We start from the raw sequence: 15,094 nt of genomic DNA on the forward strand, positions 1-15,094 counted from the left end.
GCTCCCATGTTCATTGCAGTGTTATTCACAATAGCTAAGACATGTAATCAACCTGAGTGTCCATTGACAGATGAATGGATAAAGAAAGTATGCTGTGTGTATGTGTATACATACGTACGTACACATACAATGGAATATTATTCAGCCTTAGAAAGAAGGAAATCCTGTAATTTGTAACAATGTGGATGAACCTAGAAGACATCATGCTAAATGAAATAAGACAGGCACAGAAAGACAGATACTACATGATCTTACTTACATGTGGAATCTAAAAGCATCAAACTCACAGAAGCAGAGAGTAGAACCATGGTTACAAGGGATGGGGAGGTGGGAGAAATGGGGAGATGTTGGTCAATGGGAACAAAGTTGCAGTTATGTAAGATGACTAAATCTAGAGATCTGGTGTACAGCATGCTGACTATAGTTGATGATACTATATTGAATGCAGGAAATTTGCTAAGAGTATATTTCAGGTGCTGTCATCATACACAAAAACTGAGAACTGTGTGAGGAGATAATATGTTAATTAGCTTGACTATAGTAATCACTTCACCATGTATGTGTATACCAAGTCATCATGTTGTACATCTGAAATATATATATAATTTTTATTAAAAAATTAGAATATGGTCCCCTTCTAGTTTTCTCACTTTTCCCCCTTGCTTCATCCTTATTTCCTTCCCTTACTTCTCTACTTTATGTCTATATTATCATTTGGCTTCTATACTTGTGATATGAAGCAAGAGTATAATTTTTAAAGTAAACCCTTCTAATGTTTTTAACTTTTTTTTGGCTTGTGAAGGAAGAATTTAATATTTTCTCAAAAGAGTTCTATTCTGCCTTGATATATTTTTTTCTCAATATGAGTTTGTGACTCGTAAAAGAAAACTTATCTCTCTCCTATAGTATAAATAAGCTATGTTTGTGGTGTGTGCATTTCTTTGTTCTTTTGGGGTTAAATGTAATTGTCAGAGAGGATAGTTTTCATGCTGGTAATTATTTTTTTCCTCGGTTCAGAATAATCCTTTGTAAACCCTGCTGCTGTATTTTAATATCTATGGTAGAATGATTTGGCTGACCAAATTCTGTCTTTTTTCCTCTCCCTTTATTTGTTCTAGATTCATTTCATATTGCTCTTCAGTCGACAAGGGAAATTACGGCTGCAGAAATGGTACACTACTCTCCCTGACAAGGAAAGGAAAAAGATCACCCGGGAAATTGTTCAGATTATTCTCTCTCGTGGTCAGAGGACAAGCAGTTTTGTTGACTGGAAGGAGCTAAAACTTGTTTATAAAAGGTGTGAGTAACTTCATGAGAACTGAATTTCTTATTACTCTTTAGTTTGTTGAGTCCCGAGCATTTTAGATTGCAACACCAATTCTATCATTTACTGAAATCTGTGAAGGCTGGAGGCCATACAGTACAGTCTACTGTACCAGTAGACTAAATAGAAGAGAACTCTCATTTATTGAAAGGCTTTCCATATGCCAGGACGGATTCTAGATACTTATTCTAGATACTTAATTTATGTGTTGATAATGTACACATGCATTCAAGAAATTATGAGCATCGGGGCTTCCCTGGTGGCACAGTGGTTGAGAGTCCGCCTGCCGATGCAGGGGACGCGGGTTCGTGCCCCGGTCCGGGAAGATCCCACATGCCGCGGAGCGGCTGGGCCCGTGAGCCATGGCCGCTGAGCCTGCGCGTCCGGAGCCTGTGCTCTGCGACGGGAGAGGCCCGCGTACAGCCAAAAAAAAAAAAAAAAAGAAAGAAATTATGAGCATCTATTGTATTTCCAGCACTGTTCTAATGACTGTGCATACGGTAGCAAACAGGACACAGAACATTCCTGCTCTCTTGGAACTTATTCGTCTGTTAAGCAAACAAAACAGTTTCAGTTAGTAACAAATGCTATAGAAAAAAGGTTAACAAGATAGAGAGATGGGCAGCTCTTTATTATTCACGTTTGCAGAGAGGAAACTGAAGCTGCAGAGAGTTTAAGTAATTAGTCCCCAGTCACAGTAATTGAGTGGTAATCAGCAGAGCCAGGATTCAAATCCAGATTTTTCTGACTTTAAAGACAGTATATCCTCTCTTTACTGTACCTACTTGCCATGGCAAGACCATACTAGAAAGGGACCTCAATTTCTAGGTGAGAAAACTAAGGCCCTGAGAGGTAAAGTCATTTTGCTCATAAAGACCCAGATAACTGATGCCTAAACCAGGACCAGAACACAGCCGATCTGGCCCTGCATCCAACATCATACTGCAACTTTCAGAGGGAAAACACACATTAGAAAGGCTCTCACAAGGTGTGTTTATAAAACTGGATGGGGAAAGACAGAGGTAACATCAAAGGCTGTATTCAATGGAGTAAATTACCAGGAAGTGCCTGGACCAAGCTTCTCTTGCTGGGCCCAAGGTCAAAACTTTTCGTACTAGCATCGTGGGAGACGTCAGCAAAGGCCCTTATAGTAATAAGCATCCCAGGGATAGAAAGACAGAGTCCCAGGAAATCCTTGCCGACAAAAGGCTTGTCCCTACTCTCTGCCTGGTTTCTACAACTTGGGGCTCAATTGTGATTTAAACCATTACCTGAAGAATAGGCTTCAGCAGTTCTCTCAACAGCTATCTATGACTACTGGGTAAACAACGCAGACTCAGTACCTGCCTTTGGGAAGCCATTGACTTAGTGGGGGGGAGACAGGCCATGAAATACGGAATGAAGAGCTCTGGATGCTCTGTGAGGGAGGCACAGGAATGCATAGCAGGGGCCTCCAGTGCAGTCAGAGAGGACAGAGATTTCCTGGAGGAGAGGACATCCAAGCTCCGGGCTACAGGAGAAGGAGGAGTGAGCCACATGTATGGGGTGAGGAGGGTATTAGGCAGAAGAAACACACGTGACGGGGGGAGGACTTGATAAGCTGAGGATGGGAGGCACACTACAGTACAGTATGAAGTAAGACACACTATAGTACAGTACAGTATGAAGAGACACACTACAGTATGAAGTAAGAGGGTGGGCACGTGGGCCCCTGGGCCCCTTGGTCAGGGCTCTGGAGTTTAGAAAGGACAATTCACAATCCAGGGAGGGGCATGAACAGGCACCCTGATTACCATGGGTCAAAGGACTCTGTGTCCCCTGATCACAGCTCCTTAAGGTAAAGTTTTGAGGACCTTTCACATAATTAACAGAAATAACCCAATCCCCACCATCTTTTTTATATATTCTATTTTACATTTTGGGAGGCTATTGGGTATGATGAATAATGATTTCCCTCTTGGATGTGGACAGGAGGAATCCCTGGAGAGGAAGCGGTAACTGCATATTCATGGAAAAAACCATCTTCAGGTTGTGTAATGTGTCATTATATTTTATGTTATCTTCTTTTCTTTTCAAGGTATGCTAGTTTATATTTTTGCTGTGCAGTAGAAAATCAGGACAATGAGCTCTTGACACTAGAGACTGTGCATCGTTATGTGGAGTTGCTGGACAAATACTTTGGAAATGTAAGTGGTGTCCTGGTCTGTAGAATGAGTCAGTCTCCACCCCAGCTCCGACTTCAGTTCTGTCTGTTTTCACATTCCTTTTCTCTCTCAAGTCTAAAATATGAACTGCATTTGCGCCGAGAATCAGAATGCAACGCTTTCCCCCTTTCCTGTAATTCTTAGTAAATGGAAGATCCAGAGCTTTCCAGAGGCAGGTGGTGTGTGTATGTCCAGACCACAGCCACACTAGACACTAGAATTTAATTGTGAAGGATTCCTTGATATTTTGTCCTTTACTCCCCACTGACTGTCTTCTCTTTTCTGTTGTGCCTTTTTATCCTCTCTCTGGTTTCTTTTACTAAGCTCCAAGGGTTCTTTAATATTATTTATACATAAGAAAAAAAAACACCACCAGACAAACAAAACCAAAATCCTTTTCCTTCACATTGCTATTCAATCTCCATGCATTTACTGCCAAGCAATACACTCTACGAGGTGCCCTGATCCCCAGAACACATTCACTCTGCGGCAGCTTACGGCTTGGCTTCACCTTTACTCCTCCAAGGAAATCATAATGGTCAACACCAGTGATGCTGCTTTAATCTTCACCTGCCTAACCTCTCTGCAGCACTGGACCCTTGCTCAGTGCAATGCTTTCTTTAAATCCGCTCCTCTTTATTTTGCCCTGACACTGAGTTCTGCTAATTCTCATCCTGTTTTTTTGTTTTTTGGGTTTTTTTTTTGCAGTACGCGGGCCTCTCACTACTGCGGCCTCTCCCGCTGTGGAGCACAGGCTCCGGACGCGCAGGCTCAGCGGCCACGGCTCACGGGCCCAGCCGCTCCACGGCATGTGGGATCTTCCCGGACCGGGGCACGAACCCGTGTCCCCTGCCTCAGCAGCAGGACTGTCAACCACTGCGCCACCGGGGAGGCCCCATCCTGTGTTTTTGAAGGCCCCAACTTGGTCTCTTCCCCAGCTCCCTCCCTCCCCCTGCCCCCTAAATGCCCTCCTGCTCCTTCTTTCTTCTCTCCTGTGTGTCTACTAGACTCTGTCTCCTGGAAATCCATCACCAGATGACTCTTCTTCACTTTGCTGATGATGCTGTTCACTGGGCTTCTCACGCTCACCTCAGTCTTAACGTGACACGAACTGAAAATTAGCTCCTGAAAACCTGTTCAGTCTTGTGCTTGAAATTATGACGTCCTAGGATCTCTCAACGCAGAAGGACAGTGTTCCTTACATATTTCTCCACCCTTTACTTAAGTCTGCCTCTGTCTATTCAAATTGGACGAAAATTCATCTCCTTTCACTCTCACTAGTATAGTTTTACTTGGGATTACAGTTTTGCTTTTCCTTTAAACCTCATCTCTCCCCCTTTCTGCCTCTGGGCTCATCTCTGCTTGCCTTTCCTGGCCTGTCTGTTAGCATTGTCCTTCCAATGCACAGATCTCTGGTGACATTCGGTCACTCTCCTCCATCTTTAATGAATACAATTCAAATTTCTTAGCTTGGCATTTACTCATTGTAAACATTGGTCCCAGACCACTGCTCCAACCTTCTCACTTCTCTGTCTTTTTATCCCTGACATATCCAGTGCTCCAGCAACATGGAGCAGCCTTGTATTATCCTCAACTTGTACAGGATTTGCCTGACCACCAAATTGCGAGTATCTCTAGATCATGACCTGGGACTTATTTGTTCGTTTTTTCAGCCCTTGGAACCAGCTCTGGGCCAGATTTTAGAGAATGTTCCAGAAGTATTTTATCTAGTTCACAGTCTCAAGAAATGAATCAGTGGATTAGGAAAATGTTTTCTTCTCAGTAATACTCTCTTCCCTATTTCCTGGCTCACTGATGATTTTTTTTTTTTTTTTTTTTTGCGGTACGCGGGGCTCTCACTGTTGTGGCCTCTCCCATTGCGGAGCACAGGCTCCGGACGCGCAGGCTCAGTGGCCATGGCTCACGGGCCCAGCCACTCCGCGGCATGTGGAATCTTCCTGGACCAGGGCACGAACCCGTGTCCCCTGCATCGGCAGGTGGACTCTCAATCACTGAACCACCAGGGAAGCCCTCTGAAGTTTTTTTATTAAATGCTGTTAAGAGAATTTGCTTTCCGTAGAGTTTTCTGTACTGTATTCTATATAATGGAATGAACAGCAGTTGAAGTATTGGTTAAGGTTTTGTCAGGTTTGTTGCAACAGTTTTCACAAGGATGAGTACCTGAAAGGTTTCTGAAATAATTTTCCCTCCCTCTCTCCCTCTCTTTGATTCTTCTTTTTTTTTTTTTTTTTTTTTTTTTTAAGTTATGTTATAAGACCTAAATATTGCTTCAGAGATTTCAGTTTGCTGGTCAGCGTATAGAAATAATAAGACAGGACTTCCCTGGTGGCGCAGTGGTTGAGAGTCCGCCTGCGGATGCAGGGGACACGGGTTCGTGCCCCGATCCGGGAGGATCCCACATGCTGCGGAGCGGCTGGGCCCGTGAGCCATGGCTGCTGAGCCTGCGCGTCTGGAGCCTGTGCTCCGCAACGGGAGAGGCCACAGCAGTGAGAGGCCCGCGTACCGCCAAAAAAAAAAAAAAAAAGACCATTTTTCTTTTGCTTTCTCCTGGTTCACCAAGTTTATTTTCATTTTTTAAAAGAGAGATTTGCAAATATATAGTGGCAAGTTTTCAAACCTGAGATTATTTAATTTTATGCTTTCAATTTTTCAGAGGAATTCTGACATTGCAGTACTTTCTTTTGAAATAAACCGCAGACTTGGCCTTTAGCAAAGCCCTGAAAGAGATCTCCTGAGGCCCAGAGATTCCCATAGCCTGCCTTTCCCCCCTCATTTCCGCACTCTGGTTTGACCTGTTGTGTTTTCTTAGATTTATCCAACTGTGATCATGTGAATTGGGATTGAATTTTATCTCAATCTTATCTGACCAAATATCAGATATTTCAGAACACATTGCTTTCTCAAGAGAATCTGAATCAACTTCCCTAATTCTAAGCCCAGTTAAAGTGTCAGCAGAATCAGGATGCATTCCTATTTCTCTAATATTATTAATTTTTCATCCTGTTTTGGCATACCTTTAGAAGCTCTGTCTTTGTCATGGACCAAAATTTATTCACTAAAAAAGTTCAGTGAATCTTTCATTAAGCTAAGAGCAGCTAAGAGCAGTTCAAGCCTCTCTGCCCAGTACATGTTCAATTCTTATTAATTAACTGTGATGAGTAAGCCCAGCAATACTGATTCTTATGACATTCTTATGACAATTCTTATTGTCTCAGGAATGATATCTTTCTCTTTGGTTTTCTTTTCCTCTTGTGTTAATCCTGAAGGTTTCCTTGAATTTGGCCTTATGTTATCCCAGGAAAAAACTCTGTACTGAGTTTCTCGTAAGACTAGAAAATATTACCTTCCTATGACAGATAAATCAAAATCTCTGGCTACTAATTTATTTATTTATTTTTAGCACTTTTCAATTCCCAGGAGATTTACAAGGATTAACTAGTTAATCTTTCGGTCTTCAGTAAGCAGCATGAAGCCCAGTTTATAGAGGCTAAGAGGCAATGCCTCAGAGTCTCAGAGTAGGTAAGGGTCAGTTTGAGGACTTCGACACCTGCCATATTTTCCCATTACAGGCTGTTATGTGAGGTTTTACTGATGCACCGGACAGTGCAGAGGTTGCTGTGCTGGAGAGGTTCTGTCTTTTTTTTTGTTTGTTTTTTTGCAGTATGCGGGCCTCTCACTGCTGTGGCCTCTCCCATTGCGGAGCACAGGCTCCAGACGCGCAGGCTCAGTGGCCATGGCTCACGGGGCCCAGCCGCTCTGCGGCATGTGGGCTCCTGGGGGGCACGAACCCGTGTCCCCTGCATTGGCAGGCAGACTGTCAGCCACTGCACCACCAGGGAAGCCTGAGAGGTTCTGTCTTGATTCAGGGAGTTTTCTTGTTGTCAGGGGAGGGGTGCTCTGTGTCCTGCTGGATCCTGGTGTCAGCTGGCTTTCTCACCAAACCCATGATTTGACTCATCATAGATCTCTATTTCACAGATAAGAAAAATGATATTCAAAAAGTTGAATAGAAATATTTACTCTGCTAATGTCATGGGGGCTATTATGAGGATCAAAGACAGTATAATTAACAATACTTATAAACTGTCAATCGCTATGTAACTGTACTTTGCATTATTTTATACATCCTTTTATGCATTTGCTGTACATAACTTGAACTTTTTGTACTTACTTTAGAACAGAATTCAGTAAGGGAAGGTCCTTCTTAAATTCTATCCAAAAAGATTTAGTTATTTAAATGCCAGAAATAATCTCACTACACCATGTATTATGCTATAACAGAAGTCCCTCAAGCCAAATTGTAGTAAAATTGTAGTAAACACAAGGCTAGGAGATCAAAGGTAAGATTAAATTACCACTGTTTTTTTCCTTTTATAAGCTTTCTTCCAGAATAGAGAGACATGAGAAAATGAGAAAAAATAAGGAAAGAGGCTCATGTGTTTATTAACACAGAAGCCATGTGCTTTTGCGTAATTAGATGGACTGCAGTCATCTGAGCATCAAGGGTACATTTCTGATATACTGGGGCAGTGCCCTGAAGGTAGAATTAGAAGTAGTATTTGAGTAATTAGACAGTAGCTGAAGAAATCTACATTATGTCTCAGGTTCTGAGGTGTTTTCTCTTCTTACTCTCAGGTACAATAACCCCTCGGGGTTAGACTCAATAGCAAATAGAATAGTATTTTGAAGTTGCTGTATATGAATGACTTGCTTGTTTGTAACATTCTCTATTCGGCCAGTAGAACTTGTGTAGCCATTTCCCTTATGATCTGGAGATAGTAACTGTATAATCAAGGTGTGTGTGTGTGTGTGTGTGTGTGTGTGTGTGTGTGTGTGTATCTGGCTTTGCATATTACCTAACCTTATCCCTTATCCCTACCCCTTGAAACTAGGTGCAGTAAAGTAATTGCCCCGTGGCCACTGGCGAGCCCTACAGCCTTGGGGATGGCTTGCTGGTAGGAGAGTGGAGAGTGGGGTATGAGAAGTTCCCAGAGAACTTGCATTAGTATCTGTCAAGTTCACTTTGCAGGATTCTGGTTGCTCGTTTCTTCTCATGAGGTTCCTGTCTGTCCTGGATTCCTGGTCTACACCTGCCTTGAACTCTGGGGTTCCCCAGCTCTTGCTACTATAAATCCTGACTTCCCACCTCTTCTGATCTCTGGTAACTGCTTACTTCTTGTACCTTCTTTAATGTGCATGAATGTCTAATCTACTGTGCTTTCTTTCTGTTTATCTATATTGTTTAAAATTGCAAAATCATACATATTTTTACATATCCTTCTAGACATATACAGTTTTTTAAATAAAAAAATGGTATTGTATTATACATATTATTCTGCAACTTTCTTTTGTTCCCCTTACCAGTCTATCTTAGAGCTATTTCCATGTCTATCCATGGAAATCTACTTCATTCTTTCCAACTTTATGCATAGAATTCCCATGGTATATAATACGATACACAATAGGGGTAGACCATACTTTATTTAAGCAATTCCATTATGGCTGGATTTTTGAGTTGTTTCCAATTTTTATTATAAATGATGCTGCCATCATCCTTGTTATTAATATACATTATTATGCCCTGGTTTGGGTATAGCATAGGAATAAATTCCTTGTGGAATTATTGGCTCAAAGGATTTGTACATTTAAAACTGATGGACACTACAGTTTGAGCCTTCAAAATGCTTGTAAAATTTACAAATTCCACCAACAGTGAGTGCGAGTACCTGTTTATCCATACGCTTAACCAGGAATGGATATTATCTCTTCTTAATAGTCAGATGGTCATTAATTCAATTTGCATTTTTCTGATTACTAGTGAGGCTGTATATATTATTAGGTGTGCATTGGCCTTTTCCATTTCTTGCCTTGTCTATTAATTGCTTCTTGACAGCCTTTCTTTGATTTTTTATGTTGTGGTGTTTGTCTCAGGGATTCGTGAGAATCCTTTCTATATCATGGAGACTGTGCTTTCCTTTCTGTTATATATGTTGCAAATATTATTCCCAATCCATTGTTGTACTTTTAACCTGTACTCTGATCTCTACCTTTTTGCCTGGGAAGCTCACTTCTAGTCTCATTCAAATTTCTGGAGTGAGTGTTCTAGAAATAAAAGGGTTTATAAGCTGAGAATATTTCCTTTTATGATGCCATCCTTTTTCTGATGGTTGTTCTCCAGAGGGAACCCTAAAGTTCTGGGGAAGTCCTGGATTATAGTATCATGTCCCAGTGAATAGACTCTTATTTTCAACTGGTTTTACACATATATGTGTGTGTATGTGTATGTGTGGAGAGAGAGAGAGAGAGAGAGAGAGAGAAAGAGACAGACCCTGTAGGGAGGGGGAAATTAGCTGTGTGTGTGTGTATACACACGCACACACAGACGTGTTGATTTGATGCTGTTTTCTAATGAATGAAGAGACCACACCCTTTGCAGATTCATTAGATTAGTTTTTCTTAGGTGGCCATTTATCACAGTGGTTTTGTACTTATTTGTTCTTATGCTTCTAGATTCAGTTGGATCTGTCAATATAAACCATTTTCCTTGGAGAGTCTGCAAGTCTATTGACCTAAATCCTAAATATATGGAGCAATTTGTTAAAATATTGACATCCATTGTATGTCAAGTCATAGGATTGTCGATCTGGGAAGCCATTAGTCCCCAGCATCATAAAAATAAGGCCTGTGTGGTGGCCGACTCACTCATTTATCCTGAGAACATTTATTGCATCCTGCTGCGTGCCAGGTTCCAGAGGTATATGGATGACTAAGACAATTTCTGTACCTGAGCTCACACTACAAGGGGAAGTGATCGATAAGTAAGCGCATACTTGGGCACACAAGATGTCAGAGAACACGAAGGAAGTGATGCAGAATCTCTATGTGAGAAAAGAGGATTTGGGGGAATCATTGTGCTCATACCTTTTGAATTTGGCCTTGAAAAAGGAGTCTGATTTTGCCAGCAGAATAAAGGAAAAGACATTTGGAACATTCCAGGAATTTCTGGAATGTGCAAAGGGTAAAGGCATGAAAGAACGGCGTGAGTTTGTGGAATGTGTAGCTTTAGCATGGTGTGGGTACCAGCACAGGAAGCCAGAGAGCTGGGCAGTGAAGATTCCTATATGCCATGCTGAGGAATCAAAACTGTCCTGAACAGAAGACCTCACCCAGGAAAGGACCCAGATCAGCATTTTAGCAAAGTGCTAGTGGTCATTGGCCTCACGTGGGTAGACACCACCTAGAAAGTCACTGCAGCACCAAGCGTCTCTCCCAAGCGAGAGACGTTGCAGGCCTGAGTAGCGGCGAAAATGGACAAGAGGTTAGGGGTTTATTTACAAGATGGAATCCATAGAAATTGGTGATCAAATTTGAGAGGCATGAGATCAAGGGGGAGAGAGGAATGAGAGGGAGGGGAACTTAAGCTGAACTGTAGAATGAATTAGATTGCGCCAGGAGATAGAGCTTGCAGCTACTAAGCAAAACAGGGACTAAAGGGAAAAGAATATGCTTGATGCAGTTTGGAATATGGGGATGTAGACTGAGGAATATCCAGACAGAAATTTCTGGTTAGTGGATGAAAATATTGGATTAGCGCTGCAGAGAGAGATCAGGCCTAGATAAAGACCTCACTTCGTTAAGCCACCTGCATGGAAGACCCAGCTGTAGAGCATCAATGAGATCATCTAGGAGAATGTATGTGTTGCAAAGAGAAGAGGCTCTCTTGGGAAGCACCAGTCTTTAGGAAGAAGGTGGGTCCCTAGAATGTAAGCATCCTGCTGCAGAGATGTTTGTTTTGCTGATTGATGTGTCCCAAGCATTTTGTAAATACTTCTTAAATGAATGCAAGTTTCGGGGGGCAGATAAATCGTCCAAGGAACCTGAGAAGGACCATCAGAGATGGAGGAGGAAAACGGGCACTGAGTGGTATTGCCAACATCAGGGCGTAAGCAAGAGCAGATTTTCAAGCAAGGGTTGGGTGAAGTGTATCAGATGCCGCTGAGCCATAAAGGTGGGAGAGGACTGAAAACTTTCAGTGAGCAGACCTTCCGTAAGGTATGGAAAGCGAGAGTTGAGGAATATATGAGAAGGGAAACAGCCGGGATGGTGCCTGAGTGGCTGTCTGGTTGAAACATTGGAATTGAGCCTTATTTGCATTTTGGGGAGTGGTCTTGCTACTTGCTACATTTAACCAAATCTATCAGACCCTGCTTTGGTCTGTGACAGTGGTAGCGGTTCTCGACGTGTGGTCCCCACACCAGCATCATTCGCATCACCTGGGAACCCATGCGAAGTTCAAACTGTCGGGCTTTACCCAGACCTACTGAATCGGAAACTCCAGGGTAGGGCCCAGTAGTGTGTGTTTCAATGAGCTTTCTGGGTGATTGGGATATACTCTGTAGTTTGAGAAGCACCGGCCTGGGACATAATTTTGAGAAAAAATAACACAATTGAGCTAATTTGCCTCTGAAGAATGAGCTTCTGAGAGTTCTAAAGCCAAATTTACAGACCAGAGGGCCGGAGCAACGAAGCACTGCCCTCGTGCCTGAAACGCAGTGGCGGCTCAGCTTTTATCTGTGCGGATGGAGAGGTGAGCTGGGCAGCTTCACTCCTGGACTGAGTCTCAAATTTCCCGTTGTGACATTAAACAGTATTATCTAAGGACATGCTCAGCTTTAATAGAATGTGGTTTTACTTTTATTCAGGGCCTGGATTTCCATAGTTCTACTTTTCTGGCTTTAAAATACCATCTGATATTTTTATCTTTGGTGTGCCACATGGGTGTCACTGTTGAAAAGCTTGAATCACTGGCCCATGTTTCCCCTGATACTACTGCAAGTTTATCAAAATATTCATTTTTGTCTTACCAGGTCTGCGAGCTAGATATTATCTTTAATTTTGAAAAGGCTTATTTTATCCTGGATGAGTTTATAATCGGTGGAGAAATTCAGGAAACATCCAAGAAATCTGCTGTTAAAGCCATTGAGGATTCTGATATGTTACAGGAGGTCAGTACACAGTTTCTCATGCCCTGGGAAAAGATGATGGTGGTGCTGTGATGGCGATGGTGGTAGTGGTGATAGACTGACTGACACTTACTGGGTGTTTACTCTGTGCTGGGTAGTTTTTATTTTTAAGGTAAATTCTTTATTTTTTAATTTTTATTTAATTTTTAAAATTTTCGGCTGCATTGGATCTTAGTTGCAGCATGCGGGATCTTTCGTTGTGGCACGTGCGCTCCAGAGCGCATGGGCTCTGTAGTTTGCAGCACGCGGGCTCTAGTTGAGACGCGCAGGCTCGGTGGTTGTGGCGCACAGGCTTAGTTGCCGCATGGCGTGTGGGATCTTAGTTCCTCGACCAGGGATCGAACCCTAGTCCCCTGCATTGGAAGGATTCTTTACCACTGGACCACCGGGGAAGTCCCAGGGTGCAGTTTCTAAGTAAGTTACGTGTATTAACTTATTTAATTATCACAGCAACTCTAAGAGGTAGGTATATTGTTACCCTCATTTTAAAGATGAGTAAACTAAGACACAGAGAGATTTAATGACTGCTCAACGTCACACAGCTAGTAAGCATGGAATAGAGATTTGAACCCAGGTAATTGGGCTCCAGAGTCTTTGCTCTTCATGTCTGAGCTTTTCAGTGAGGATACCACACTATCGAAAAGGGATTACATACTTGGTGCTATTCTTTTCAAGAATAATTTTATGGGAGGTATAAAAAGCCTTTCATTAAAATATCTGTGCTGCCCTGGGAAAGGAGGAGAATAGCAATGCATCATTATTTTACTTGCCAGGGATACTAGAGCTTTATTATTGAAGATGGCGATCATCATATTAATTAAAATTTCCTACCTTCCTGGGAGGCTGTATGTGTGCTCTTATTTGCATAAATAAATTGGGAATTCTGTGGCTTGCTTGTCAAGGGATAAATGGGCCCTGCAGCAGCCATTTGGTCATGTTCCTGACTCTGTGATACTTATATAAAATACACTGGGGCTTTTCTTGTAGATACAGTCCAGATTTGCATTGTCCCTAATATCGGAACGTACCTACATTAACCCCTTCAGTCCTCCCGTGGGCACTGTGAGAAAGGTTGCTTCACCCCACTGAACTTTGCCCTCCCAAATGAGATGATCTGACCAGCCCCTGCTCAAGCATGCCTTTGCGGACCTGGTTTCTACCCCAGCTCTGCCACCTCTAGGTTCTTCTTCTCACAGCATCATTGAATCTATCTTTCTATTTTCATGATAGCTGGTCAGAAGATTCCAGAGCATTATCAAGTGTCTTTTAAAAATTGGCATTAAATGAGGTGGATAGACCTAGAGTCTGTCATACACAGTGAAGTAAGTCAGAAAGAAAAAGACAAATACCGTATGCTAACACATATATATGGAATCTAAGAAAAAAAAATGTCATGAAGAACCTAGGGGTAAGGCAGGAATAAAGACGCAGACCTCCTAGAGAACGGACTTGAGGTTATGGGGAGGGGGAAGGGTGAGCTGTGACGGGGCGAGGGAGAGTCATGGACATATACACACTAACAAACGTAGTAAGGTAGATAGCTAGTGGGAAGCAGCCGCATGGCACAGGGATATTGGCTCGGTGCTTTGTGACAGCCTGGAGGGGTGGGATAGGGAGGGTGGGAGGGAGGGAGACGCAAGAGGGAAGAGATATGGGAACATATGTATATGTATAACTGATTCACTTTGTTATAAAGCAGAAACTAACACACCATTGTAAAGCAATTATACCCCAATAAAGATGTTAAAAAAAAAAAAAAAATTGGCATTAAAGCCATTCTTGCTGCTGTTTGGAAATAAGAGCCTGCTTCAGTGACTAAAACATTAGACATGACTTCCGAGCAACAGTTTTGGCACATCTTTGAGCTGATTACTAGCTCCTGCCCATCTAGGGAAGCAGTCCTCAGGTGAATGGATACCGAGAAGGATACAGGGTACCCCTGAGCCTCTGTGCTTGCCTGTTAGGAAGCTGATGCATTTATTTCTAGATGCGTTATCACCTCAAAAAAATGCATTTAAACTTTCTGATGTTCACTTGGCTGTCTCCAAATGACACAGGAAGGGAATTTTACAAGGTACTTGAGAAATCAGTGGTTTGCAAATTCTACATTACCTTTCTTAAAATATGCCAGCGGGTTATTTATAATTCTATCCTCAGGGTCCTTACTGTGGAATCACGTCATAGGAGAAAGAGACATTGAACAGGGTCTTGGGCACTTCAGTAATTAAAGCTCCTTGAATTAGGGCCAAGATACACCTGGGTTATTTTGAATTTCCCCTCTGTAGGAAGTAGAATTTTAAAGGGCTTGCGGGTTATCTGGTGCTTCTAGTTCCATTTAAATCTGGGAAGCAGGTATTGCCTGCTATTTCAAGAGAGAGGCCTTTCACAATTAAACATTAATTGGTCATTCCCTGGTGTTGCTGGTGACTGAGTGGAAGGTCTTGATAGGTGGGTCTCAGGGGACCCTCCATTTAGCTGCCGTGTCCCCATAGTGAGCAGGCAGTATCATGACTGCCCTCTAA

General features: G+C 42.4%; 1 protein-coding gene across 3 annotated transcripts in view; it reads left to right on the forward strand.

Annotated features, from left to right (window-relative positions):
• Positions 1-15,094, forward strand: part of AP1S3 (adaptor related protein complex 1 subunit sigma 3) — a 56,976-nt gene that overhangs the window by 36,774 nt on the left and 5,108 nt on the right. For all 3 annotated transcript variants that reach the window (XM_027120119.1, XM_027120112.1, XM_027120104.1), the window contains exons 2-4: positions 1,119-1,297; positions 3,402-3,510; positions 12,417-12,554. In XM_027120119.1, coding sequence (XP_026975920.1) covers positions 1,119-1,297; positions 3,402-3,510; positions 12,417-12,554 — 426 coding nt within the window. The remainder of the gene's footprint in view (positions 1-1,118; positions 1,298-3,401; positions 3,511-12,416; positions 12,555-15,094) is intronic.

Source organism: Aethalodelphis obliquidens, unplaced genomic scaffold, assembly GCF_003676395.1.
Source record: "Aethalodelphis obliquidens isolate GAN/ISIS:26980383/991018 unplaced genomic scaffold, ASM367639v1 scaffold2, whole genome shotgun sequence".
NCBI lineage: Eukaryota > Metazoa > Chordata > Mammalia > Artiodactyla > Delphinidae > Aethalodelphis > Aethalodelphis obliquidens.